General features: G+C 40.0%; 1 protein-coding gene across 1 annotated transcript in view; it reads left to right on the top strand.

The window, feature by feature from the left end:
- Nucleotides 1-26965, top strand: part of ZFYVE26 (zinc finger FYVE-type containing 26) — a gene marked incomplete at its 5' end in the record, with an annotated part of 362313 nt that overhangs the window by 191399 nt on the left and 143949 nt on the right. The window contains one exon of the mRNA XM_089681435.1: nt 235-453. Coding sequence (XP_089537561.1) covers nt 235-453 — 219 coding nt within the window. The remainder of the gene's footprint in view (nt 1-234; nt 454-26965) is intronic.

Raw genomic sequence — 26965 nt, 5'->3', positions numbered from 1 at the left:
AAGGTGAAAGTAATTTTTAACATACAGTATATAGGTATTTTATTACAATATACAAATTATTTTGTAAACTCTAGCAATATTATAATGGAGTTGAGAGAAGGATGCAAAGTGCTCAAGTGATGGATTTCTAGTATGGGTAGTGTTAAATGTGGCTTATTTGTATAACGGTGAGCCATTTCTGTGTTTATGGATTGGTGACATGACTTGTTTTTGTAAACATTTCTTTTTTTGCAGAAAGATGATGACTATTTCGCTACATTAAAGGAATTGGAACTTACTCTGAAAGCACGATGCCTTTGGTATGAAATGATGCCAGAGGGAAAAATACAAAATAACACGTATTATCAGGAATGTCTGTATTACTTGCACACATATGGTACAAACCTTGGAATCATACAGTTCCATATGAGGCATGACCTAATGAGAGATGCATTGCTTCATTTATTACACAAGGTAATCTGAAATTTAGAAAGTTGTTTTGCTTTTCTAATGCATATTTATGCTGAAGTGTACATTTCTAAGTGCATTAAATGAGATTCATAATAAAAGTTATGTAAAAAGTTTAGGTGAAACAGGCCCTCAACTTTTGTAAGCATATAATATTAATTATATAACAAAAAATCAATGTTTGCCTGTTTAAAGTAAATTTTCTTAATTGCTAACATGACTTAAAAGCAGCCACCTAGAATATTCTGCACATACTATTTGAGGTTGTGGAGCAGTGAAGCAGTACCAAACCTCAGGCCTCTCTGTAATGCAGATCTTAATTTTGACTTCTGGTCCGGCCATTCCATCTCTTATACCCTTCCTATTCATTAGCGTGTTTGGACATTACATTATAGGCTAAGACTATGTTACCTGTTACACCCATATTTAGGGTGTAACATGGTGCCAAGCAGACTCCCCCTCCAACCCCCAAAAAGGCCATTCCTCTGACAGATTTTAATTTGGCACCACTGTGTGGGGCTCTACCCACACAGCCACATCATTTATTCGCAGAGATTTAATAAACTACATGTCCTATCTTCCAGTCCAGCAGACTGACTTCTCAATGGAACACAAGTGCAGTTCAGTTCCCCAATTGAAAGTCCATACTTTGATATGGACAGCAAGCTAGAGAAAGCGTCTGCAAGAGCGTGGCATTGCACCTGCGATCCAGCAATCACAGTTGTAATGCTTTGCTGGCTAAGTTGCAAAAAAAAACAAATGCACATTTTTTTGCAAATGTATTTACATTTATTTTATCTTAATCAGGACACAGGCAAAATGTTCGTTTAACCCTCAGTTATAGGCTGGTACCATCGGGTTCCTGGACATCGGCAAAGCATTTGATACCATACCCCCAGGTGCCTCCCCTTTTAACTCTACAACATTTCGTGAGTCCAGTTTGTTGCTAATGTCTTAGGGCTCATTCACATGTGGGGGGGGTGTGTGTGTGTTAAAATCCCACAGTTGAGCCATCCTTATACCCCCCCTCACCCACTACTCTCTTTAACTGCAAAGGCAGTGGCCAGGGGTGCACACATGCTGTGCCTGCAGTACTTTTCTTTGTGGCTATGGTAGGAATTTTACTCCCTGTCGCTTTCACGACTGTAGCACCCGCAAACCGTGACCTATTCAAGTAAATAGGACTGCTTTGCAAGCACCCTGCAATTGTGTGCATGGTTGCAGGGTCCAAGGAGTTAAAGCAGACAGAGTGGAGGTGATACAACAGTTCCGCACTGCTTGTCAAATGCTTCAGAGAGCATCACACTTGTAAACAATATTAGATATCCAGCACTAACCTGCTCTCACTATAATACCCCACCAAGTCACTTCAACCGTCCTTCCCCTGAAGTACATATACAAATCAAATAATCATTAAGCACACTTGGTAACAAAAACCTCAATATTTGTGTATAAAGTCCCAAAATAAGTCCCAAAATCTCAGTGTATAAAGTCCCAAAATAAGAATCCAAATAGTTCCCAAAGAGGTTATCTCTAAATCAATGCTTTCTTAAATCTTCATATCTTCAAACCGCCTTTGTTAGGTGTACTCCAAAAATAAATCTTCATATACCTCAAAGAAAAAAACTCGACATAGTGCTTTATCCAAATAATATCCAAAATATACTAAAAGTGCCACACGTGTTACATGCAAAAAAAAAAAAAACACTCCCGTGCCACAGCAACCGTGAGAAAAAAAATACCTCTGCCTTACATGTTATTCACTGCACACAAATAACAGAAGTGCATAATTACCCTCAAGGTAGTAACACAAGCCATAGATGAGATTAATTCCAACCTTTTTCCTTCAGCCTTTCCAACCACTTCCCATAGACCTCATAAACAGACCAGGGATCAGTGTATATAATAAATAGTCACAGTACTTTATTATAGCAACTTACATTAAAATAAGAAGAGATCAGCTTCCACACACAAAACGATTAATTCCACAATCGAACCTCTCCTCAGTGGTGTTATAATATCCTCAGCATACCACTTTAGGGAAGGAATATGTAATTGGTAATGAGTTCCCCACTACCCATACACCTGTATGGAGGATTCAAGGGCATACACAGCCGCGTGTTCCAAGAGCAAAGATGGCCACCACAGCACTTCTGGAAGAGCGTCAAAACGTCACCACGTCACGTGCCCCGGACGCGTTTCGTCACATCCGGACTTTATCAACAGGGATACGGACGTGTCTCCTCACTCTCCTTAAATACCATTGACCCAGGAGGTGAGGATACAACTGCGGCCATTTTGCAACCTGGAAGCCCGGATCTCCATACCCATACGGAAAAATTGCACCTAGACCAGCAGAACACCTGGGAGAAAAACAATCCCATACTGGCCAACTTGTGCCCTCCCATTATACCAATACAAATTTAATTGAAATAAACATCCCCCAACTTTTATATATATCTCCATAGTGGCCATTTCTCCCGGAGGGAGCCCCATGCATCAGATATTATAAAATCCCTAGCATTCACAAAAAAGGGATGGAGATCAGATTTATCCACCTTCCTCCTACTCCACCCCCTATCGTATAAAACATGAGAATTAACATAATAAAATGATCGCATAATAAATCAATATCCGGCCAATATACATACACATATTTTATATAATCTACTCATAGTCCTAAAACACTATATTAGAGTACATGACGTAACCATATACCCTATTATAATCAGGTTTCCAAACAATCACTATTATGACCCAAACAATTAGAATTAAAAAATTAATTAAAAAATAAATAAAATATATATATATATATAACCAAATATATATATAAAAAAGTGAAAAAATATAAAAAAAAAAAAAAAAAAAAAACCATATAAAAAAATTTAAAATATTATACAACCCTAAATATATTCCCTCCAACAATGCAATTTATTGATAAGAAATGAAGCAATTGAGGTCTAACTCGATATTAAGACCCCTGGGTTTCAAAGTGTTCAGCCTATAAATCCAAAAGGTTTCATTTTTAGATATCTCCTGTACCCCATTACACCCCCTCCAGTGAGATTCCAAGACATCAATACCACAAAAATTCAAAAGACTTGGATCTGAGTCATGAAACTCACGGAAATGTTTGGATACACTGTGTTCTTTCTTCCCTTTTTTCACATTTTCAACATGTTCTTTAAGCCTGATTTTTAATTCTCTTTTTGTTCTACCAACATATTGGATTTTACAAGGGCATTCTAGTACATAGGTCACATATTTCATGTTGCAGGTAATAAATTTATTAATTGTAAAGATCTCTCCCGTAACACATGATTTAAATGTTGTGATTTTCCTCTCTTTTATACCTGTGATTTTGCAGATCTTACATTTTTTGCACGGAAAAAAACCCTGGAGCCCAAACAACCTTGGTTTACTCGGAGGGGAGATCACTCCCTTTACCAGCAGATTACGTAAATTCTCACTTTTCCTATAGATAAAGCAAGGTTTTTCCGGTAAGATATTTCCCAGAGTAGGATCTTTTTGCAATAGAGGCCAATGTTTCCTAATAATGTTTTCCACTCCTTTGTACTGACAACTAAATTTGGAGATGAAAGCAAAGTCTACTCCCTTATTCCCTTCAACTCCATGATTTTTCTTATTCTTAATTTCCATTTTTTTCCCATCCCCTATATAATTCTGACTTACTTTGTATCTGATTTTTTCCAATTTCATAGGATCATATCCTTTAGACACAAAACAATTTTTTATCACCTCAGATTGCAAGATATAATCGTCCAATCTTGAACAGTTCCTCATAACACGTATAAACTGACCCTTTGGGATTCCCTGGATCCACAAAGGGTGATGGCAACTATTGGTAGGAATGAACCCATTCCTATCAGTTTCTTTAAAGAAAGTTTTAAAACACAGTTTGTTTCCAAATTTAAACATATGCAGATCCAAAAAATTAACCCATTCCTTGCTCCTATTTATCAAAAATCCTAATTCATATTTATTCATACGAATATGATCTAGAAATATGTCAAAATCTGTATCGGTACCGTCCCAAACTACTAAGATGTCATCAATATATCGCCTCCACACTTTCAGGCCTCCCCAGTTTTTTCCAAAAATCTCTGAATCCTCCCATTTGGCCAAAAAAATATTGGCCAAACTGGGGGCGAATTTCGCCCCCATTGCTACGCCTTTCTGCTGGATGAAGAATTCTCCTTTATACCAAAAATAGTTGTTCCTCATACTAAAGTCCAATAGCTGTATAATAAGTTTCCTTTGTTTTCTATGGAGCTCAGAAAAATTTTTTAAACCCCATTTAATGGCTTCCAAACCATCTACGTGTTTTATATTGGTATAAAGAGAATTAACATCAATGGTAGCCAACAAAGTATCTTCCGTAACCTCCATTCCCTCTAACAATTCTATTAAATCTTGACTATCCTTAACAAATGAAGGCATCTGTTTAACGATATTCTGTAGAAAAAAATCCACATATTGGCCTATCCTAGAATGCACCGAGCCAATGCCATTGATGATAGGTCTACCCGGAGGATTTGTGAGACTTTTGTGAATCTTCGGGAGGATATACATAAAAGGAATACGGCAAACCGATGGAACTAAAAACTGTGCTTCTTTTTCACTTAGAATATGATCATCCCTCGCCATTTTAATTATTTTTTTCAACTCCTTTCTATATTTTAAAGTAGGATCTTTGGGGATCTTACAATATGTAGTGGACTCCTTCAATATATTACACATCTCCTCCTCATATTGCAATATATCAGGGTTTAAGAAGTTTGAAGAAGAGAAAGGAAATTGTTATTAGACCGGCGGATAAGGGGGGTGGAGTGGTTGTGATGGATAGAGTGCAATATGAGGAGGAGATGTGTAATATATGGAAGGATTCCACTACATATTGTAAGATCCCCAAAGATCCTACTTTAAAATATAGAAAGGAGTTGAAAAAAATAATTAAAATGGCGAGGGATGATCATATTCTAAGTGAAAAAGAAGCACAGTTTTTAGTTCCATCGGTTTGCCGTATTCCTTTTATGTATATCCTCCCGAAGATTCACAAAAGTCTCACAAATCCTCCGGGTAGACCTATCATCAATGGCATTGGCTCGGTGCATTCTAGGATAGGCCAATATGCGGATTTTTTTCTACAGAATATCGTTAAACAGATGCCTTCATTTGTTAAGGATAGTCAAGACTTAATAGAATTGTTAGAGGGAATGGAGGTTACGGAAGATACTTTGTTGGCTACCATTGATGTTAATTCTCTTTATACCAATATAAAACACGTAGATGGTTTGGAAGCCATTAAATGGGGTTTAAAAAATTTTTCTGAGCTCCATAGAAAACAAAGGAAACTTATTATACAGCTATTGGACTTTAGTATGAGGAACAACTATTTTTGGTATAAAGGAGAATTCTTCATCCAGCAGAAAGGCGTAGCAATGGGGGCGAAATTCTCCCCCAGTTTGGCCAATATTTTTTTGGCCAAATGGGAGGATTCAGAGATTTTTGGAAAATACTGGGGAGGCCTGAAAGTGTGGAGGCGATATATTGATGACATCTTAGTAGTTTGGGACGGTACCGATACAGATTTTGACATATTTCTAGATCATATTTGTATGAATAAATATGAATTAGGATTTTCGATAAATAGGAGCAAGGAATGGGTTAATTTTTTGGATCTGCATATGTTTAAATTTGGAAACAAACTGTGTTTTAAAACTTTCTTTAAAGAAACTGATAGGAATGGGTTCATTCCTACCAATAGTTGCCATCACCCTTTGTGGATCCAGGGAATCCCAAAGGGTCAGTTTATACGTGTTATGAGGAACTGTTCAAGATTGGACGATTATATCTTGCAATCTGAGGTGATAAAAAATTGTTTTGTGTCTAAAGGATATGATCCTATGAAATTGGAAAAAATCAGATACAAAGTAAGTCAGAATTATATAGGGGATGGGAAAAAAAAGGAAATTAAGAATAAGAAAAATCATGGAGTTGAGGGGAATAAGGGAGTAGACTTTGCTTTCATCTCCAAATTTAGTTGTCAGTACAAAGGAGTGGAAAACATTATTAGGAAACATTGGCCTCTATTGCAAAAAGATCCTACTCTGGGAAATATCTTACCGGAAAAACCTCGCTTTATCTATAGGAAAAGTGAGAATTTACGTAATCTGCTGGTAAAGGGAGTGATCTCCCCTCCGAGTAAACCAAGGATGTTTGGGCTCCAGGGTTTTTTTCCGTGCAAAAAATGTAAGATCTGCAAAATCACAGGTATAAAAGAGAGGAAAATCACAACATTTAAATCATGTGTTACGGGAGAGATCTTTACAATTAATAAATTTATTACCTGCAACATGAAATATGTGACCTATGTACTAGAATGCCCTTGTAAAATTCAATATGTTGGTAGAACAAAAAGAGATTTAAAAATCAGGCTTAAAGAACATGTTGAAAATGTGAAAAAAGGGAAGAAAGAACACAGTGTATCCAAACATTTCTGTGAGTTTCATGACTCAGATCCAAGTCTTTTGAATTTTTGTGGTATTGATGTCTTGGAATCTCACTGGAGGGGGTGTAATAGGGTACAGGAGATATCTAAAAATGAAACTTTTTGGATTTATAGGCTGAACACTTTGAAACCCAGGGGTCTTAATATCGAGTTAGACCTCAATTGCTTCATTTCTGATCAATAAATTGCATTGTTGGATTGAATATATTTAGGGTTGTATAATATTTTAAATTTTTTTATATGGTTTTTTTTTTTTATATTTTTTCACTTTTTTATATATATATTTGGTTATATATATATTTTATTTATTTTTTAATTAATTTTTTAATTCTAATTGTTTGGGTCATAATAGTGATTGTTTGAAAACCTGATTATAATAGGGTATATGGTTACGTCATGTACTCTAATATAGTGTTTTAGGACTATGAGTAGATTATATAAAATATGTGTATGTATATTGGCCGGATATTGATTTATTATGCGATCATTTTATTATGTTAATTCTCATGTTTTATACGATAGGGGGTGGAGTAGGAGGAAGGTGGATAAATCTGATCTCCATCCCTTTTTTGTGAATGCTAGGGATTTTATAATATCTGATGCATGGGGCTCCCTCCGGGAGAAATGGCCACTATGGAGATATATATAAAAGTTGGGGGATGTTTATTTCAATTAAATTTGTATTGGTGTAATGGGAGGGCACAAGTTGGCCAGTATGGGATTGTTTTTCTTCCAGGTGTTCTGCTGGTCTAGGTGCAATTTTTCCGTATGGGTATGGAGATCCGGGCTTCCAGGTTGCAAAATGGCCGCAGTTGTATCCTCACCTCCTGGGTCAATGGTTTTTAAGGAGAGTGAGGAGACACGTCCGTATCCCTGTTGATAAAGTCCGGATGTGACGAAACGCGTCCGGGGCACGTGACGTGGTGACGTTTTGACGCTCTTCCAGAAGTGCTGTGGCGGCCATTTTTGCTCTTGGAACACGCGGCTGTGTATGCCCTTGAATCCTCCATACAGGTGTATGGGTAGTGGGGAACTCATTACCAATTACATATTCCTTCCCTAAAGTGGTATGCTGAGGATATTATAACACCACTGAGGAGAGGTTCGATTGTGGAATTAATCATTTTGTGTGTGGAAGCTGATCTCTTCTTATTTTAATGTAAGTTGCTATAATAAAGTTCTGTGACTATTTATTATATACACTGATCCCTGGTCTGTTTATGAGGTCTATGGGAAGTGGTTGGAAAGGCTGAAGGAAAAAGGTTGGAATTAATCTCATCTATGGCTTGTGTTACTACCTTGAGGGTAATTATGCACTTCTGTTATTTGTGTGCAGTGAATAACATGTAAGGCAGAGGTATTTTTTTCTCACGGTTGCTGTGGCACGGGAGTGTTTTTTTTTTTTTTTTTTTGCATGTAACACGTGTGGCACTTTTAGTATATTTTGGATATTATTTGGATAAAGCACTATGTCGAGTTTTTTTCTTTGAGGTATATGAAGATTTATTTTTGGAGTACACCTAACAAAGGCGGTTTGAAGATATGAAGATTTAAGAAAGCATTGATTTAGAGATAACCTCTTTGGGAACTATTTGGATTCTTATTTTGGGACTTTATACACTGAGATTTTGGGACTTATTTTGGGACTTTATACACAAATATTGAGGTTTTTGTTACCAAGTGTGCTTAATGATTACACTTGTAAACAAGGCCTTAAGACGATGGACCTCTTCTATTCACAGAGAAAATCACCCTAAAACCTAAGCTTATCCATTTTTATTCTTTTTTTTATTTTTCTATTTTCTATTTGATGACTTCAATCAACCCCCTCACTGCCTTCTAATACGGCAAAAAGAGGCAGTGCATCTAGGTTGGCTCAACATGGGTAAACCTTTGGAGTCATACCTGGACCCCACACTGTGGGGATGGCCTGTAATGTTGCTTTGGGCATTGGATCCTGTATGGGCACTCACTTTTGAACCTAGTGTATTGTGTGTAGTCTACTGCAGGGTGCTGTACCGGTCTAGGTCCATGGCCTTTCAGGGGTATGACTGTTAGGAGGGACCAAGCCTGGACTTTATTTACAAATACTTTTAAATTCCAAATGTTTCTGATCATTACTGGGTGATGATTGAATTGTATTCACTATGGTGTAATCTTTTTCAAATATGGTGTTAAAAAACTCTTTAGCAACTTAGAGCTCACTCTTTGGTGGATAACCAAGTGTGACATCACACCACAGGTCACACTTTTTCCACCTAGAGTAAGGTTCACAGGCTCTTCTTACTGCCCTTTCTCCATGATGGTTCATTTACAGATTTCCTACACCTAGGTTGCTGTGTTTTCCTTCTGCATACACCTATATGCCATACCCTACCCTGTGAGTACCCCATAGGGAATTACCTTCACATGTAGGTATGGCATAGACCAGGTGAAAGGCAAAATTGCAGGTGAACATTCACTATGTCGAAGGCCCACACAACACTCAGAGTGATGATGTGTCCCTGGCATTGGAAAAGGAAGTTGCTCTAACACTGATCTCTTCATCCAATTCTAGCTCTCTTTCGTGCATTCACCAAGAATTTTTCTGCAAAGATGTCAAAATTCCTTGGATGCAAAATGGCCTTAGTACGGCCATCTTTGCCCAGATCTCAAAAACGCCACGCCTCTTCTCCTACTTCCGTTTCTCTACCATAGTCTGTTCACAAAATGCCTGTCTTAGCCAAGACAAATACAGAAGAAGAGGACATTAAGGCAGTATTGAAGGAAGCGGGGAAAGATTTTTCTCCCCAAGGTTACCATTATATTAAAGCAGGAGCTTAATGCACATGCCTCCTAACATGGAAAAACTCACTGTTTCTATCTGAAAAATCATTGGCTTTGTGCAGCATAATCCAATTTTGTCTTCTCTGTCTGATCTTCTCTACCTCTTTAGATACAATATTCCTTATTCATGAACAGATAGAATATATAATCTATGGTGATTGGGTCACTCCAGAAAACATTTTTACTCCTCCAAAAATATTTGTTTAACTTTATCCAGTGGACAAAGCGTTCACAAAGAAGTGGTGTATCCCTGTGGTTGATCCTGCCATCTCAGTCTGAAACATCTCACTCTGCCTGTTGAAGATGTTTCTTTTTTCAAAGATTCTGCAGATAGAAAGTTTCTCTTAACCCTTGCAGGCTCATCCCTGCAACCCACTCTCCCTGAAATTTCAGTATGTCAAATTGGAGCTAAAAAAAAATAAAAATAAACTCCCATCAGGAGTCCTCCTTTACATCAGGTGTCTCCATCAGAGTCCCGCTTTACATCAGGTGTCTTCATAGAGTCCCCTTTTACATCAGGAGTCCCCATCTGAGTACTGTTCTCCGGTGCCGCCATCTGCCCCCATGTGTTGTGGTAAGCCTGCACACAGCTGCCCTGATTCCCTATCTCAAGCCCTGGTTCCCTATCACATACCACAAAAATAGGATAACAGTACTGTGCTAATCCATGCCACCCAAAGATATTAGCATGCCAAAAAGTAACTAGTGCAACCAACTAAAGGGAAGGAAGAGCGGGAGGAAGGGAGTGTGACAGACCCAACCGGGACAGGGGCTTTTGGAGGGCACTAGGGACTAGCCTTCTACCCACCGATTATGGCCGACAGAGAGAGCTGATCATGCTCTAATGATTGATTACGTGATGAACACTGAGAGTGAGGTTTGGATTAATTCTTTGCTTAAAGACAGCAAATCTTCCATTCTGGAGTGGATAGAAAGATGTTATATTAATCTTGTACAGGTTGATGGTCAGAAGAAATATGGTGGCCCTCATGCGGACTGGGTTGGAGAAGCTCTTCCATTTGGGCAGAAATATTTATCAACAATCTCCCTCTAAAAATCTAATTAGATAAAATAATTCCACTTTTTCAAACTTGGAATATTGTACGAGTTTTATGTTATGATGGATAGATTATACAAGTGAAAGCAAACACCTGAAATACTTCATGTGTAATGGATTTTGTGTTCAGGGTGGGGTGGGATCCCTGATTAATCAAAGCTTTGCCTGGATGCCTGGCTATTGATTAGCTTAATGTTAATTAGATCACTGTTAGCTGTTGGCTGTTGCAATGTTTAGGATAATGTGATCAAGCTCTTGCCTAATCAGTGTGGAGTGTTTATCATAATGTATAATATTTGTATTTATTGTTCCTTTGGGCACTGCCCCTATTTCTGAAGTGTATAAAAACCTGTGTTTTCGGTTCAATAAAGCGTTCCTGTTTGGCATCTAAGCTAGTGTCGCCTAGTCTTGGGTGCAATGCCCAGCTATAACACCTTGGTCCTGTGTCCCAACGGTAGGGAGACCGTTTTCTGATGGACTCACCCAATCTGGGTAACAGGTGTTCCGTCACATTTGGTGGCAAGCAGTGGGATGCTTCCTGCAGTCTGGGACATCCAAACCACCACCGGGACCCAGTGTCAGATGATATTGAAAAAGTGTTTCAGGAGCCGGTTGCCATGGAAGCAGAGTTTGAGTGGCAAATGCAACAGAATATCGCCCAGTATGGGGGGCCTGGTTCTGCCCAGCACATGCTGGAGTTGAGAGACGTGATCCGCCGGAAGCTCTGGATGGAGGCTCTCCAAGTGGAGAAAGTCTACTATGGAAAGATTCTCCATACATTCCTGAATAGGTACTGGCTGCAGTTGGACTTGCGTATACCATTCATAGGAGAGCATCCTCTGGAGGAATGGATTATGAAGCCATATAGAATAAAAGGCATAAAAGTGAGCACTATGGGTGAGCTGCTGAAAAACTGAAAGGCACCAATAACCTCCTGAGACAAATAATATAATAAGGTGCAGCGCTAAAATGATGTGAATCTCAATATAATAAAGTACAATACAATGATTGGAAATGATCTTAATATCATATAAAGTGCAAGTGGTGCTTAATTCAAGTGACAATTCAATCAGCAGGGCAATTGCATAAAGTGACTACAGTGTAAATGCACATCCATCAAAGTGCAAATAGTGCCTATAGGTGATAAAGTCCATATATCAATCACTGAATAAACATGAAGCTTCAAATATAAGTGATCCTTAGTGAGTCTTCCGGTGATAAATAACAGAATTGCGCACTCACCAGATGCGTAATACCATCACACATTTGAGAATAATTATATCTCAGTGGGTCAGCTGGATCATCACATGGACACCTCTACCCTGGTATGGACTCCCCTCTGGGCCATCACTGGGATGCAGTACCTCTCACCTCTTTCTGCAGTACACTCTGTGGGTGATGAGGCTCATCAAGAATCCTTTGTTTGTCATTTACCAGTGAATGGATCAATAAAACCTTTGAAGTAGTATAACACTATTCTGGCATCCTTTCTTGGGGCTCTTGATATAGGCTGGTCCATGCAGAAATGGGGCTGGATGATGGGTATCGGGCCCTGCAATGGTATGCTTCACAAGACCCGGGATTGATATTTGAGATGCTTAAGGAAGATCCATATTTTGGTAGTGCAGCGATGACATTCGAGATGTTAGAGAGTTGGAACTTCCCAGTAAGCTTGATTTAAGCCCTGACTTGGACTTTTCAGTTACACAAGAATGGGAGCTGGAACAAGCATATAAAGCTGTTTGACGAAGCTCAGCAGTATGCCCCAGTACCCATGGATGTAATGGATTATGAGTCACCCGCCGAAGCACTGTGCCCATATGCTGCCAGCCTGGGCCCTGGATTTTCAGCAATTTCAGAGACTGGGGATTTAATAGACTTTTCTGCTAATGAGGAATAACCCAATCAGCCTCCAGCAGAAGGGGATGTAGAAATCACTTAAAACTTAGGAGGCTTTAACCCTTTCCTTGGCTATGCAGAAATGGAAAAAAAAGCTGTTGTGGAATTAATCTGTAAGCCTTCCAATATTTTTTTTACTGAGTAATACAACACATGCTGATATACATTAAGTAATATTTGTTTAGACAACAGAAGACGTCACAAAAGGAGCAATTTCAGTTCAGTCTACTCCTTAGCAAGCCCATGACCCACAGACATATTTTGCCATTTAGGTCAAAGGTTTTTGACATTATCTTTGGATCCATCTGTAACCCTCAACAGAATAGTTGTAACTGCTATTTTAGCTTTATAAAAATATTGCAATAATTAATGGGCCTCCTCAAAGATCCTCCAAATCAGAGTGCTGACTCCAGGTGGTTGCTGGTTGCGCCAAAGAATCCATCCTTGAAACACAGAGAATAGGAAGCTATTCGCTATTTAAAAGCCAAGTTTATTAAGCTCTCCTACATAAGTGTTCCACTTGGTTCACCAATGTGTTTAACTCAATCCAAAGCTTCCTCCTAGGGTAAAGATCACAAGGTGAGAACTACCCTTATATTAGGGCTTTCACACCTATAACAATTAAAAATGATCAGTTAAAAGGAGACGTACAGCCAAAGCTTGTTTAGTTGTCCTTCTGTGGAACACAGGAGTGCAGTTTGTTCTGCACTCCTGTGACCTCTTTTCAGCCAACAGTGGGCTAAAGTCTGCTAACAGCTGATGTCACTCAGCTGGTCCATGCTGGGGAAAGATCATGACCATAGGGTTGGGATCCACCCAGGCTCCTGGACATGCACCTGGCTCAGCCTCTCAGCGATCTGAGAGCCTAAGCCATCCATTCCCACTCTCTCCACAGTCCCAGCCCTTCGCTGGGGGAGGCAGAGCAGATGGCGGTGACTGGCAGTCACCAATCTCTGCTCAGAGCATTGAGGAGAACTGAGTGATCAGTGGTGTCTGATCACTCAGTTCTCAGCCTTAGAGTCTGGTGATAGATCCAGAGCTTGCATCCACCTAGGTAAGTATCATTTAAAAGAAGATCTTAACTCAGAGGATGGTTCATGAGCTCAGGCATTTTACAGATACACATTGATACATCTCAGACACAGACTCACCACTTCAGAAAGATACATGGTTCCCCCCAGACTTTTAAAAAAAACACTACATTGTATTAATTTTATGTTATTATTATGACAAAGATCAAAGAAAAGCTTGCATTTGTATTTCCATGCATCTATATTCCTAGACTCCTTAGTTACATTTAAATAATAAAGCAATCTAGTATACAAGCAGCTAGCATAAGGAAACCCCTAGAACCTTTGAACATGTATCCTAAAAATGCAGCGCTTGAAAAATAATAAAGTGGAAAAGTGACAAACGTGCACCGTTATGCGCTAATAAGTGACAATAGTGATGTCTTGATGAAGACAGTAATTATAACGTGACAATAGTATTAGATAAAAACAATATACCACATAAATAAAATGAGCGAACAAAGTCCATTACAAATTTCAGAAAAGCGTCAATATTTCAAATAGGAAAATGTCAATCAATCCCATTTAGCTTCCATCACATAATAATGTGCTCGTGACTTCCGTGATAAGCAATAAGGGGTGTGCTTGCACTCACCAGACGTAAAATAATATTACGCATGTAGTATAAGGGGACTGGTGGTCCTCTGGAACCCGGTAGGGTTGTGGTACTCCAACAGCACTTGATATATCCAGGGACTATCCTGGATATATCAAGTAGTAGTGGTAGTAGGAAAAGCTCACAGGTTTCACTTACACCCGGCATCAGGTAAGTGCAGCATCACAGTGAGATCCACCTTAAAGGCTCAAATAAGCCACCAGGACAAAAGGCTGATATAGTGTAGTATATTTAATTCCGCCAATGTTAATAATCACATATCAGGCAGCTAAATCAAATATCCAGTATAATAGTGACAAATATCATCAGCTATTAGTATTGCAGCTATATCTGCCAGCCAGTATATTGCAGTATCAGCTATAGGTAAGCAAAGCAGGTGTACATGCATGTATTCACAGGAATCCAAGATGGCCGCTAGCCGGACAACGTGGCTCAGCAGCATAGGGTGACATTGGTGTGACAGGCTGGTTCACTGACGTGTTTCGTGCAATGGCACATTGTCAAGGGTAGCCTGCCGCCACCACCGCTGCCATCCATCTTAAATACTCTCCGCGCATGCGCGGGAAAGACGCCATTTTAGGATGTCTGGCGCATGCGGGAATCGGGGCGCCATATTGCCATAGTCCAGAGGATCACTATCACTGCATGGAAGAGGGATATCACAAGTCTGATCTGACTTAGCAAGCAGGAAACATTGATAAGTGTTTAATGTTAAATGGTGTCAGACTATAACGAGCAAAAGTAGACGTGAAATTTTATCACGGGTACCAATACAATTGAACTAAGCTTATGTTATATAGACGGCTGCCATATTGTCGCTTGAATCGGTTCTAATATGGACTCCATTTTTCTCTGACTAGGACAGATTACTAAAAATAAATGAATATATTTATATAACGATTGGGTTGCATATATTATACAACGAGGAATATAGATACATCACAATAAATTAATGTATCTCTAGCAATCTTTCTAAATAGGAAATTTAGAGTCCTCATTGAAAAATGTTTGTTCAATATAAATAGGTTGGGGAACTACAAGTACTACACTAGAAAATTTTACTGATAAATAAACTTTATTAAATAGCAAAAATAGATTAAAATAGATAAAAAAAATCAAGAATATGATAAAAATAGGATAGATATAAAACTTATGACAAAACAATAAATACCATGACAAATCAGTAAAAATTTTTTAAAAAATTATATTTATTGCTGAGATAAAAAATCAATGGAATTAAATGACTGAATCACCTAAAGACTTGGTAAACTTCTCAAAATATTATCCATAAAAGATGTCCATGAAATGATGAATGATCCTCTGTTTACATCATAACCAATTAAGTCAACCAAAAATAATAAATAAAAACAAATAAAATAATATCGAACCATATTAATATTATTGTTAATAAGGTTGCATGACTCGTAAAGAACTGGTAAACCCCAGTTGAGCAGATAAAGTGCATGAGGGGGTAGATGGCCTTAACTATTATCTATAAAGCAATTAAGCTCTACATTATGTCCTGATGGGAATAAAAATTTAAGCTCATAAATCCATCTTGTTTCAAGCATAGAAACAGCTCTTCTTTTATTACTTCCTCTCCAATTATGCTTAATAAGGTCAATACCCACAAATTTAAGGCCTGTCGGGTCCCTGTGATGACGATATCTGAAATGTTTAGACCACGCATGTTCTTTAAATCCTTTCTTGATGTTGTACACATGCTCGCGCAATCTATCGCGCAATTTTCTTGTTATTCTGCCGACATTCTGCTTTTTACAGGGACATTCTAACAAGTACACTACATGTGCACTGTTACAAATAATTAATTTGTCAATCTCATAGTCTTTTGAAGTTACATTAGATTTAAAACTACAAAATTTCTTTTTTCTGGAACCATTATAAGTGGATGTCATGCACCTGTTACAAGGATAAAAGCCTTTCAATATTCCTGAAAAAGAAATCCTAGCCGGTGGATTAACTATATTGGGAGCTATATGATGTCTGAGAGTAGGCGCTCTCCGAAAGGCTATTTCAGGGTGATCAGAGAGAATATTACCCAGAATGGGGTCATTTTTAAGGATGTTCCAATTTTTCTTCATGATTTTTTAAACATCCTTTTATTGTATTGAAAAGTTGTTCACAAATGGGCAGAACTGCGCGGCTTATTGTTATTTCTAGGGTTGAGAAGATAATCTCTGTTCATATTCGCCACCTCAGTAATATTTTTATTCAAAACTAAGGTATCATATCCCTTTTCGATGAATCTATTCTTAAGGAGATCTGTTTGGGTAAAGAAATTATTATTCCTATTATTATATAGGATGTATATAGTGCCAACAGTTTTCTCAGCGTTTTACAATATAACAGGAGACAATACAGTTCAATACAAGAGGGATTTGAGGGCCCTGCTCCTTGGAGCTTACAATCTAGGAGGGAGGGGCTAGTGGTACAAAAGGTAGTAACTGTGGGGGATGGACTGGTTAGAAGAGTAGAAGATTCAAGTATTAGCAGATGGCAGGATAGGCTTCCCTGAAGAGAGAGGTTTTCAGAGATCGTGTTATGATCCGCCAGGTGGTGCCTCAGGCTGCCAACTGACAGACCTACTCAGAGCGTGGGGTCTAAGCCCGGGCTGTGCTTTCACCAGGGCCCCTGATGGTGGGGATGGACTTGAAACAGTCCCGGGCCAGGTCACGACCTCCGAGCAGGCCCACCAGTGGCTGAGGAGACCTCTGGGGACAGGTACCGGGAGAGCCAGATGTGAAGGGAATGGCGGCCCCAGCAGGGTAACGGATCGTGGGCCCGTGAGGGTAAGCGGGGTACAGAATCGGTGGGCAAAGAGTAGTCGGGTCACACGCAGGATCAGCGGGGTAAGTCAGTCCGTAGAATGGTCAGGGCAATCCGGGTCAAACACAGGAGCAGGCAGAATAGTCAGGACAATCCGGGTCAATCACAGGAGCAGGCAGCGTAGTCAGGGCAATCCGGGTCAATCACAGGGGCAGGCAGCGTAGTCAGGGTCAATCAGGGTCACTAGACTGGTGCAGGAACTCAGAATCACAGAAAGACCTTGCGGCAATCTGTGACAGTGCAGGGCATCTTTAAATAGTGCACCCTGCACTGTCATTGGCCGGCTAGGACGCGCCCCCGGCTGTCATTGGACGCCTGAGGCGCGCCCGCGGCTCCTACTGCGCATGCGCGGCGTCCTGTCAGCCGCGGCTCGCCGGGACCTAGTGCCTGTGTCCCGGCGTGATCTGCCGCCAATGCGCATGCGCGGGGGACGGCGCCGCGATCCTGGACTACGGAGCCGCGATCCCTGACAGATCGCCTAAAAGTGAGCAGAGTAGGAGATAGTCTGATAAATTGGGGTAGAGAGTTCCAGAGGATGGGGGAAGTCCTGGAGACCAGCATGGGAGGAGGAGGCAAGGGAGCTAAAGAGTAGGAGGTCTTGTGAGGAGCGGAGAGTATGATTTGGGTGATATTTAGAGACAAGATCGGTGATGTAATTTGGGGCAGAGTTATAAATGGTTTTTTACGTTATTGTTAGTGTTTGAATTTTATCCGTTGGGCAACGGGAAGCCAGTGGACGGATTGGCAGAGAGGGGTGGCAGATACAGAATGGTTAGTAAGGTTAATGAGTCTGGCAGCAGCATTCATGATAGACTGAAGAGGGGATAGCCTGCAATAAGGTAGGCCAATGAGGAGGGAGTTACAATAGTCAAGGCGAGATATAACAAGGGAGTGAATAAGTTGCTTAGTGGTTTCCGAGGTTAGGAATGAGCGTATCTTGGAGATGTTGCGGAGGTGAAGTCTACAAGATTTGGACAGTGATTGGATTTGGGGCTGAAAGGACAGATGGGAGTCTAGGATAACACCTAGTACCCTGGCATGAGGGGAGGGACTGATGATTGTGTTATTGATCTAGATGGAGAAGTTAGGGGAGGGGGCACGGGCTGGAGGGAATACTAAGAGCTCAGTTTTGGAAAGATTGAATTTGAGGAAGTGGAGTGACATCCATGCCGATATGTCACTTAGTAGGTTAGTAATGCGAGTGGAGACTGAAGGGGTGAGGTGAGGGGTAGAAAGATAGATTTGTGTGTCATCAGCATAGAGATGGTACTTAAAGCCATGGGAGTTTATCAAGTGACCAAGGGAGGAGGTGTAGATGGAGAAGAGAAGGGGTTCAAGGACAGAACCTTGAGGGACCCCTACAGAAAGAGGGAGTGAAGAGGAGGAGGCAGCGTTATAGGTAACACTGAAGGAGTGCTGCGATAGGTAGGAGGAGAACCAGGAGAGAGCAGAGTCTCTGAGGCCAAGAGAGTGGCGTTTTTTGAAGAGGAGGGGATGATCAACCGTATAAAAAGCCGCAGAGAGGTCAAGTAGTAAGAGTACGGAGTAGTGGCCATTGGTTTTAGCAGTTAATAGATCATTAGTGAGTTTTATTAGGGCAGTTTCAGTGGAGTGTAGTGAGCAAAAGCTAGACTGTAAAGGGTCAAGAAGGTTGTTGTCTGTGAGGTGGGAGCTCAGGCTAAGCGTTCTAGGAGTTTAGAGGTAAATGGCAGCAGAGAGATGGGCCTTAAGTTGTTCAGGTCGGTGGGGTCCAGGGAGGGCTTTTTAAGTATGGGAGTGATGTGTGCATGCTTTAGAGGGGAGGGGAAGCTACCAGTAGAGAGGTAAAGATTGAAGATGTGAGTGAGGGAGCATAGGATGGAAGAAAAGGGTGACCGTAGTAGTTGTGAGCGGACAGGATCCAGGGGGCAGGTAGTGAGACAGGCTTCTGAGAAAACCTTAGTGACCTCTTCGGTAGTAGCAAGGTCAAAAGAGGACAGTGTTGAGGGAGGTTTAGTATAAGGTATGCTAAGTGGGATGGATGTCTGTGCAGTGGCGATGCCCCTACGAATTGCGTCAATCTTGTTTTTGAAATTATTTGCAATCTCGTGAGCAGTGAGTGAGGTACTGGGTGGAGGTGGAGAAAGTAGAGAGTTAAAAGTAAAGAAGAGATGACGAGGACTGGATGACAATATATTAATAAGAGTGACAAAGTAGGCTTGTTTGGCAGCATGAAGGAAGGACTTGTATGTTAAGAGAGCAGATTTATATTGGGTGAATGCTTGTTGAGATTTGGTTTTACGCCACAATCGCTCCAGCGCACGACTATGTCGTTTAAGATTTCTGGTGTCGTCAGTCTGCCAAGGTTGTAACAGACGGAGCCTGATGCTTCGGTTTGTTAGAGGAGCAAGTGAGTCTTATGCGGATGAAAGCGAACTGTTGTAGACAGCAGTGGCCAGGTCAGGGCAGGACAGGGGAGAGATTCTGTCATAGAGTTGGTCAGTTGCAGAGTGGAAAGGAGCAGGGTTCAAGTTGTGAAGGTTTCTGCAGGTAATTGTTTGCTGCTTGGAGGGATAGGTGTTTGAAGACGAGGAGACTGTGAAGGTGGTGAGATTGTGATCAGAGAGAGGATAGGGGGTGTTTGTGAGGTTGTAGGGAGTGCAAAGATGGGAGAAAACAAGGTCTAATGTATTCCCATCAGAGTGAGTGGAGGACTGTATACATTGTGCTAATGCAAAAGATGAGGTTAGTTTGAAGAGTTGGGATGTAGCCAGATTGTTGACATTAATAGGGATGTTAAAATCTCCAAGAATGATAGTGGGTAGTTCAGAGGAGAGAAAGTAGGGTAGCCAGGCGGAGAAATCATCAAGAAAGCGGGACACCGGTCCAGGAGGATCACTGCAATCCTTAGAGAAATGGGAGAAAACAGCCGGATGCAGCGAGTCTCGAAAGAAGAGAAGGATAGAGAGGGAGGGTTAGGGAGGTCTTGAAAGGTGCTGAGTGGGGATAGAAGCAAACCAACCCCACCACCTTTCTGACCACTGGGTCTGGGTGAGTGGGTCCAGATGAGGCCTCCATAGGAAAGTGCTGCGGGAGAAGCAGAATCTGCTGTTTGGAGCCAGGTTTCTGTAATAGCTAGTAGGTTAAGGGAGCGGGTGACAAAAATGTCATGGACAGAGGTGAGCTTATTACAGACAGAGCGGGCATTCCAGAGTGCACATGAAAAAGGGAGGGTGGTTTTTGTGAGCACGGGGACTGATATTAAATTGAGGGGATTACGGCTATTCCCGGAAGAAAGAGGATGCCTGGTGTGGGGGTGAAATAGTGGAGGACTAGGGTTTAGGGAGATATCCCTAGAGGTTAGGAGAAGAAGGGTGAGGAAAGTAACATGGGAGCAAGATGTACACGAGTGCACATGCCTTCCAGTCCTGGTGTTTGGGTCAGCAGGAGAGTGAAGTATCAGCAGGAGGTGATGAGAGCAGTAGTAGGGAGATGGTAGCAGCGAGGGTGAGATGTACAAGTTTTGGGGTGGAGCAGAGGGGTAAAGAAGTGAGATTTTGGGAATGCAGGAAAGTAATATGAAAAGGACTCCTCCTTTTCATATTACTTTCCTGCATTCCCAAAATATATTAAAGGGACACGGAGTGGGAATTAGACTTGTAAGAGATGTTTCCCAGGGTGTTTGTCTGCAGTCTGTTCAGCGTGCAGTAGAGTTTCTTGCTGTTATTGTATCTTCCTGCTGCTTGAGTTATCCTGCTTTAGTTCAACTGCTGTGTTTAACTGCTTCTTAGCACTCCATCAACACAGCACTCACGCAAAAGCAGCACCCCATCAGTGACTGTGCCCCTCATCAGTGATCTCCCCCCATGAGCTGATCTAAATTTATAGGGAGATGGTCAAATGAGTACTCATCTCCGCCCCAATTAGAAACTGATAAGGATCACATGAATAGGGGGGGATGTTTCTCAAACAGACCAGACACAGACTACAGTCATAAAACGAGTGCAACTAGAGGTGAGAACTAGTCAACATATACAAAAATATATATACACTATTTGTTCTGAAATTAACTGGAGTCAATGCGTTGTTCTAGTTAGGAGTGGAGATTGGACCATTTACCCAGTGAAAGCAGGAGTCAATGCATTGTTCTAGTTAAGAGTGGAGATAGGAGCATTTACCTGTGAAAAGCAGAGAAGGCATGATTAGATTGCTGTGTTTAACTGCTTCTTAGCACTCCATCAATGCAGCACTCACGCAAAAGCAGCACCCCATCAGTGACTGTGCCCCCCATCCTGATCATCATCCTGTAATCATCCAGATTATTACTATTTCTCCTTATGCGTAGAAACTGTCTCTTAGGGATGTTGCTAAGCAAAGAGAGACGGTGGCAACTATCTGTAGGGATATAGCTATTGCGATCTGTACATTTAAAAAAGGTTTTAGTAATAATTTTGTTACCGATATTGATGAGTTAAATATAAAAAGTTAATATCAGTATGACTATACTGGTAGGTGAGATTAATATTGTGACTTAAAATTCAAGGTGTTAAAAAAATTAATTAAAGCAAACTCACTGCCCTTCCAAAGTAAGAAGATATCATCTATATTATCTCCTATAGAACATTAGTTCAGGCCAATCTCTAGCATAGATTATGTCTTCCTCTCAGTATGACATAAAGAAATTAGTGAGGCTGGGTGCAAATTCTGCCCAAAAACCCTTTATACCAATTCACAAAGGCTCTAAAGGTGATGTATCTATATTCCTCTAAAGGTTATTGTGATGTATCTGTATTCCTCGTTTTATAATATATGCAACCCAATCGTTCTATAAATATATTCATTTATTTTTAGTAATCTGTCCTAGCCACAGAAAAATGGCGTCCATATTAGAATTCAGGCTACAATAATATGGCGGACGTCTATATAACATAAGCTTAGTTCAATTGTATTGGTACCCGTGATAACATTTCACATCTACTTTTGCTTGTTATAGTCTGACACCGTTTAACATTAAACACTTATCAATGTTTCCTGCTTGCTAAGCCAGATCAGACTTGTGATATCCCTCTTCCATGCAGTGATAGTGATCCTCTGGACTATGGCAATATGGCGCCCAATTTGCGCATGCGCCAGACATCCAAAAATGGCATCTTTCCCGCGCATGCACGGAGAGTATTTAAGATGGGCGGCGGCAGGCTACCCTTTGACAACGTGCCATTGCACGAAACTCGTCAGTGAACCAGCCTGCCACACAGACATCACCCTTTGCTGCTGAGCCACGTTGTCCAGCTAGCGGCCATCTTGGATTCCTGTGAATACATGCATGTACACCTGCTTTGCTTACCTATAGCTGATACTGCAGTATACTGGCTGGCAGATATAATACTAATAGCTGATGCTATCTGTCACTATTATACTGGATATTTGATTTAGCTGCCTGATGTGTGATTATCAACATTGGCGGAATTAAATATACTACACTATATCAGCCTTTTGTCCTGGTGGCTTATTTGAGCCTTTAAGGTGGATCTCCATGTGATGCTGCACTTACCTGATGCCGTGTGTAAATGAAACCTGTGAGCTGTTCCTACTACCAGAGAGGGTCCATTGAGAGATCTGGAGGATAGTCCCTGGATATATCAAGTGCTGTTGGAGTACCACATTCCTACCGGGTTCCAGAGGACCACCAGTGCTCTTATACTACATGCTTAATATTATTTTACGTCTGGTGAGTGTAAGCACACCCCTTATTGCTTATCACGGAAGTCACAAGCACCTTTTGGAAGCTGAATAGGATTGATTGACATCTTCCTATATGAAGTATTGACGTACCAGTTCTGAAATATTGAAGATTTTTTTTGTTAATGTTATTTATGTGATATATTGTTTTTATCTAATACCATTGTCACGTTATAATTACTGTCTTCAGCAAGACATCACTATTGTCATTTATTAGCGCATAACTTTGCGCGTTTGTCACTTTTCCACGCGCTGCATTTTTATGATGATCCTTAGTTACATTTGCTTAAACTATGCTATCTATTCTCAAATGTTATAAAACCATCCTTCTAACATTTTCACCACCAATAAATCATTGTTTATTGAACCCATAATTAAAAAATAAAAACCAATCTGATCAATTAATCCATTTGTATAGGATTATCTTAAATGTTCAATCCAATACCGAGATGGGATTGGAGACCTTGTAGTGATCCATATTTCATCTTCGTAAAGTACAGGGGTTAGACAAAGAAAAATGGAAACACTACATGATTTGCAGGTGTGAAAGTGATGACATGTTTTACATTGAAAGCGGAAGTGATGTACAGTAACACTCTTTTGCTTTCACTGTGTGATGAGACACCTAGCTAACCGATGGGAAGCCTCACTTTCGTCAGTCACTGCATGTGCTGCTAGTAATACAGAGTCAGCTTACTGGGTTTCAAAGAGGGCAAATTGTTGGTGCCGTTTGACTGGCGCCTGTGTGACTGAAGTTGCCAATTTATTTGCCGTGTCGCAAGGTACAATATCAAAGGTTATAATGGTATATACGGTTTCCGGTAAAACGTCGTCTGATAAGCATAAGCGTGGTCAACTGACAGAGACAAAAGGACATCGCACAGGATTGTGACCCAGAATAAGAAAACACCTGCAAATGTGACTGCTGAGCTCAATCTCAGTCTTCACTGGATCACTAGCAGTGCACACAGTAAATGACAAAAATGAGGCTTCCCACCAGTTTGTAGTTAGGAAGTTATGTGAAATGTGTTTACTTTCTCACCTGTAAATCATGTCGTTTTTCTATTTTTAGTGTCTAGGCTCCAGTATCTATTAATGTATGGACTAAGAAAGAGAAGGGGGTGTCCTTGTGAGCCTGTGTCTGACATTTATCACAGTGCATCAGTTAAATGCCTTGCCTCATGAACCATCTCCTGAGTCAAATAATTTTTAATACCAAGATCAATAACCAAAAAAAGTGAGCGCTCAGAGAAAAAAGAGCAACTTGCACAAAAATTGGTGACAAACCAACAGATGAATGTATACGTGCAGCACTCATATGAGATACGTGTAAAATGTAACTATACAAATTTCACAAAATATATATATATATATATATATATATATATATGTGTACCAATAAATAAATAATTTGCGCTAGTAAATGTGTATAAATATATAAATATATATGAAGAAATCATCAAATCATAAGTCCAGAAAAAAATATATATATGCCAATACCACAAAAAAATATAAAAAAACTTTTAAGTGCAAAAAACTTTTGTGCAAAAAAAGTGTCTAAATATGAAAAATTTCACCAAAAAACCTTGATAATATAATGGCAGATCATCCATAAATATATCTGCAACACACCGATCCTCATCGATCGAAATAACAGGATGAAAAACTTTGTAGTTAATCGAAAATCCACTTCTCCAATAGATAAAGGACCACCTTCAAACGTATCCATGGGGGGAAATGCCAAGCACTCGAGAGAAACAGAAAGACTTCATGGTGCAATATTATAAAAACCAATTCCTTTATTAGGTACTCATTGCACTTACTCAAGAGGTGTCCCAGCCGACACCAGCATCAACAGCATAACAGCAATCACATAAACGAGCCTGGCTACTCAGCACATGCGCAATAGCTGGCAGCCAAAAACGTAATGACGTCACATCAATCAAGCTCCGCCCTACGCGTTTCGTCATCGACGTCCTCACGGAGCGGATGGAGGACGTCGATGACGAAACGCGTAGGGCGGAGCTTGATTGATGTGACGTCATTACGTTTTTGGCTGCCAGCTATTGCGCATGTGCTGAGTAGCCAGGCTCGTTTATGTGATTGCTGTTATGCTGTTGATGCTGGTGTCGGCTGGGACACCTCTTGAGTAAGTGCAATGAGTACCTAATAAAGGAATTGGTTTTTATAATATTGCACCATGAAGTCTTTCTGTTTCTCTCGAGTGCTTGGCATTTCCCCCCATGGATACGTTTGAAGGTGGTCCTTTATCTATTGGAGAAGTGGATTTTCGATTAACTACAAAGTTTTTCATCCTGTTATTTCGATCGATGAGGATCGGTGTGTTGCAGAGTTTCCGTTTCTGAAGATATATTTATGGATGATCTGCCATTATATTATCAAGGTTTTTTGGTGAAATTTTTCATATTTAGACGCTTTTTTTGCACAAAAGTTTTTTGCACTTAAAAGTTTTTTTATATTTTTTTGTGGTTTTTTCTGGACTTATTATTTGATGATTTCTTCATATATATTTATATATTTATACACATTTACTAGCGCAAATTATTTATTTATTGGTACACTTTATATATGGTGATTTTTTGCAGCTGGTACACTATTAGTAAATTTTGACCATAGGCGCTATTATTAATTTTTCTTATATATATATATATATATGTGTGTGTGTGTATATAAACAAATCTCATAAATTACGGAGCGATATAAACAGCATAAAGTGATAAAATGGTGATTAACACAATGTGCTCAATAAAGAGAATGTCCAAAATTAAAAATAGACTCTTCATAAATAACAGTTCATCTGTGCAGATGATCAACTGGTGAAACTTCCCTGGGTGACTCCTCCGCCATTATGCACTCACCAGAATTGTAAATATCATTATGCCCAATGCATATAGTAACCTCCGTAGAACACACGTCTTCCCAAGTGCTAGCACAGACGACCGGCAATCCTGCAAAAGGTAACTCGCCACACGGAGCCCAAATTTCATCTCATGGTGTAGTGTATGTATTTAAAACCAGGTAGGTAAAACAATAAGTAAACAAATAGCTCCACGTGGAACAAACATAAAACCCGCCAACAGTCAAACTTACTCAGATGGCCGCCATTCCAAACACAGGATACGGTGGAGTGATGTCAGCCCGTAAAGCCCCTCCCACCATGTTTTGTGCACCAGCATGTCTTCGGGGAAACGCCTACTGCTGACGTCATACGTGACCTCCTTAAATAACCTGCGAGCGAAGTAGCACACACCATTTTTTCGTAGATCAAACGGAGTCGCAGCCCAAAGCAATGGACGTTGTAAAAACAACCAATCAAATAAAAAAGGTTCAAGCTCTAAGGAAAAAAACAAAGAGGATAATTTAAACTTCTACTTAAACCATTTATAATTAACCAACATTTTAGGTGATCAATCCAAAAAATAAAAATGTATATTAAGTCAAATAACAAGCAGGCTGTTTGTCAAATAAAAAACACTCAATATAGTACATATGATGTACATCATAAAAGTAAATTTTAACAATAAAAAATTATTTTAAACAAAAAAAATTATTAACAGAGTAAGTCAATCAACTAGTGTCAATAAAGCAATTTATATCTATATCTACAATGAGACCTAGAGGAGTTAAGGACCTAATCTCATGTATCCAACGGGTTTATAAAATGGATACCAACCTACGCTTATTACATCCATGCCAATGGGAACCAATAATATCAGTCCCTGCAAACTTAATGCCAGTAGGGTCCTTACTATGGCACTTTCTAAAATACTGTCCTCCCTATATACTGTTTTTTACAGGGACATTCCACCAAATAAACATATTTGCTATTTCAAGTGATAAAGTAACAATACAATAGTTCTTACCAGTCGTATTGGACTCAAAAGAAATAATCCTATTCCTTTGAGTCCTCTCAAAACAGCACATTATACATT

Source organism: Staurois parvus, unplaced genomic scaffold (genome assembly GCF_062004578.1).
Source record: "Staurois parvus isolate SC_StPar_1 unplaced genomic scaffold, SC_StPar_1.0 ptg000267l, whole genome shotgun sequence".
Classification (NCBI taxonomy): domain Eukaryota; kingdom Metazoa; phylum Chordata; class Amphibia; order Anura; family Ranidae; genus Staurois; species Staurois parvus.
This window is presented reverse-complemented; position numbering and strand designations above follow the sequence as displayed.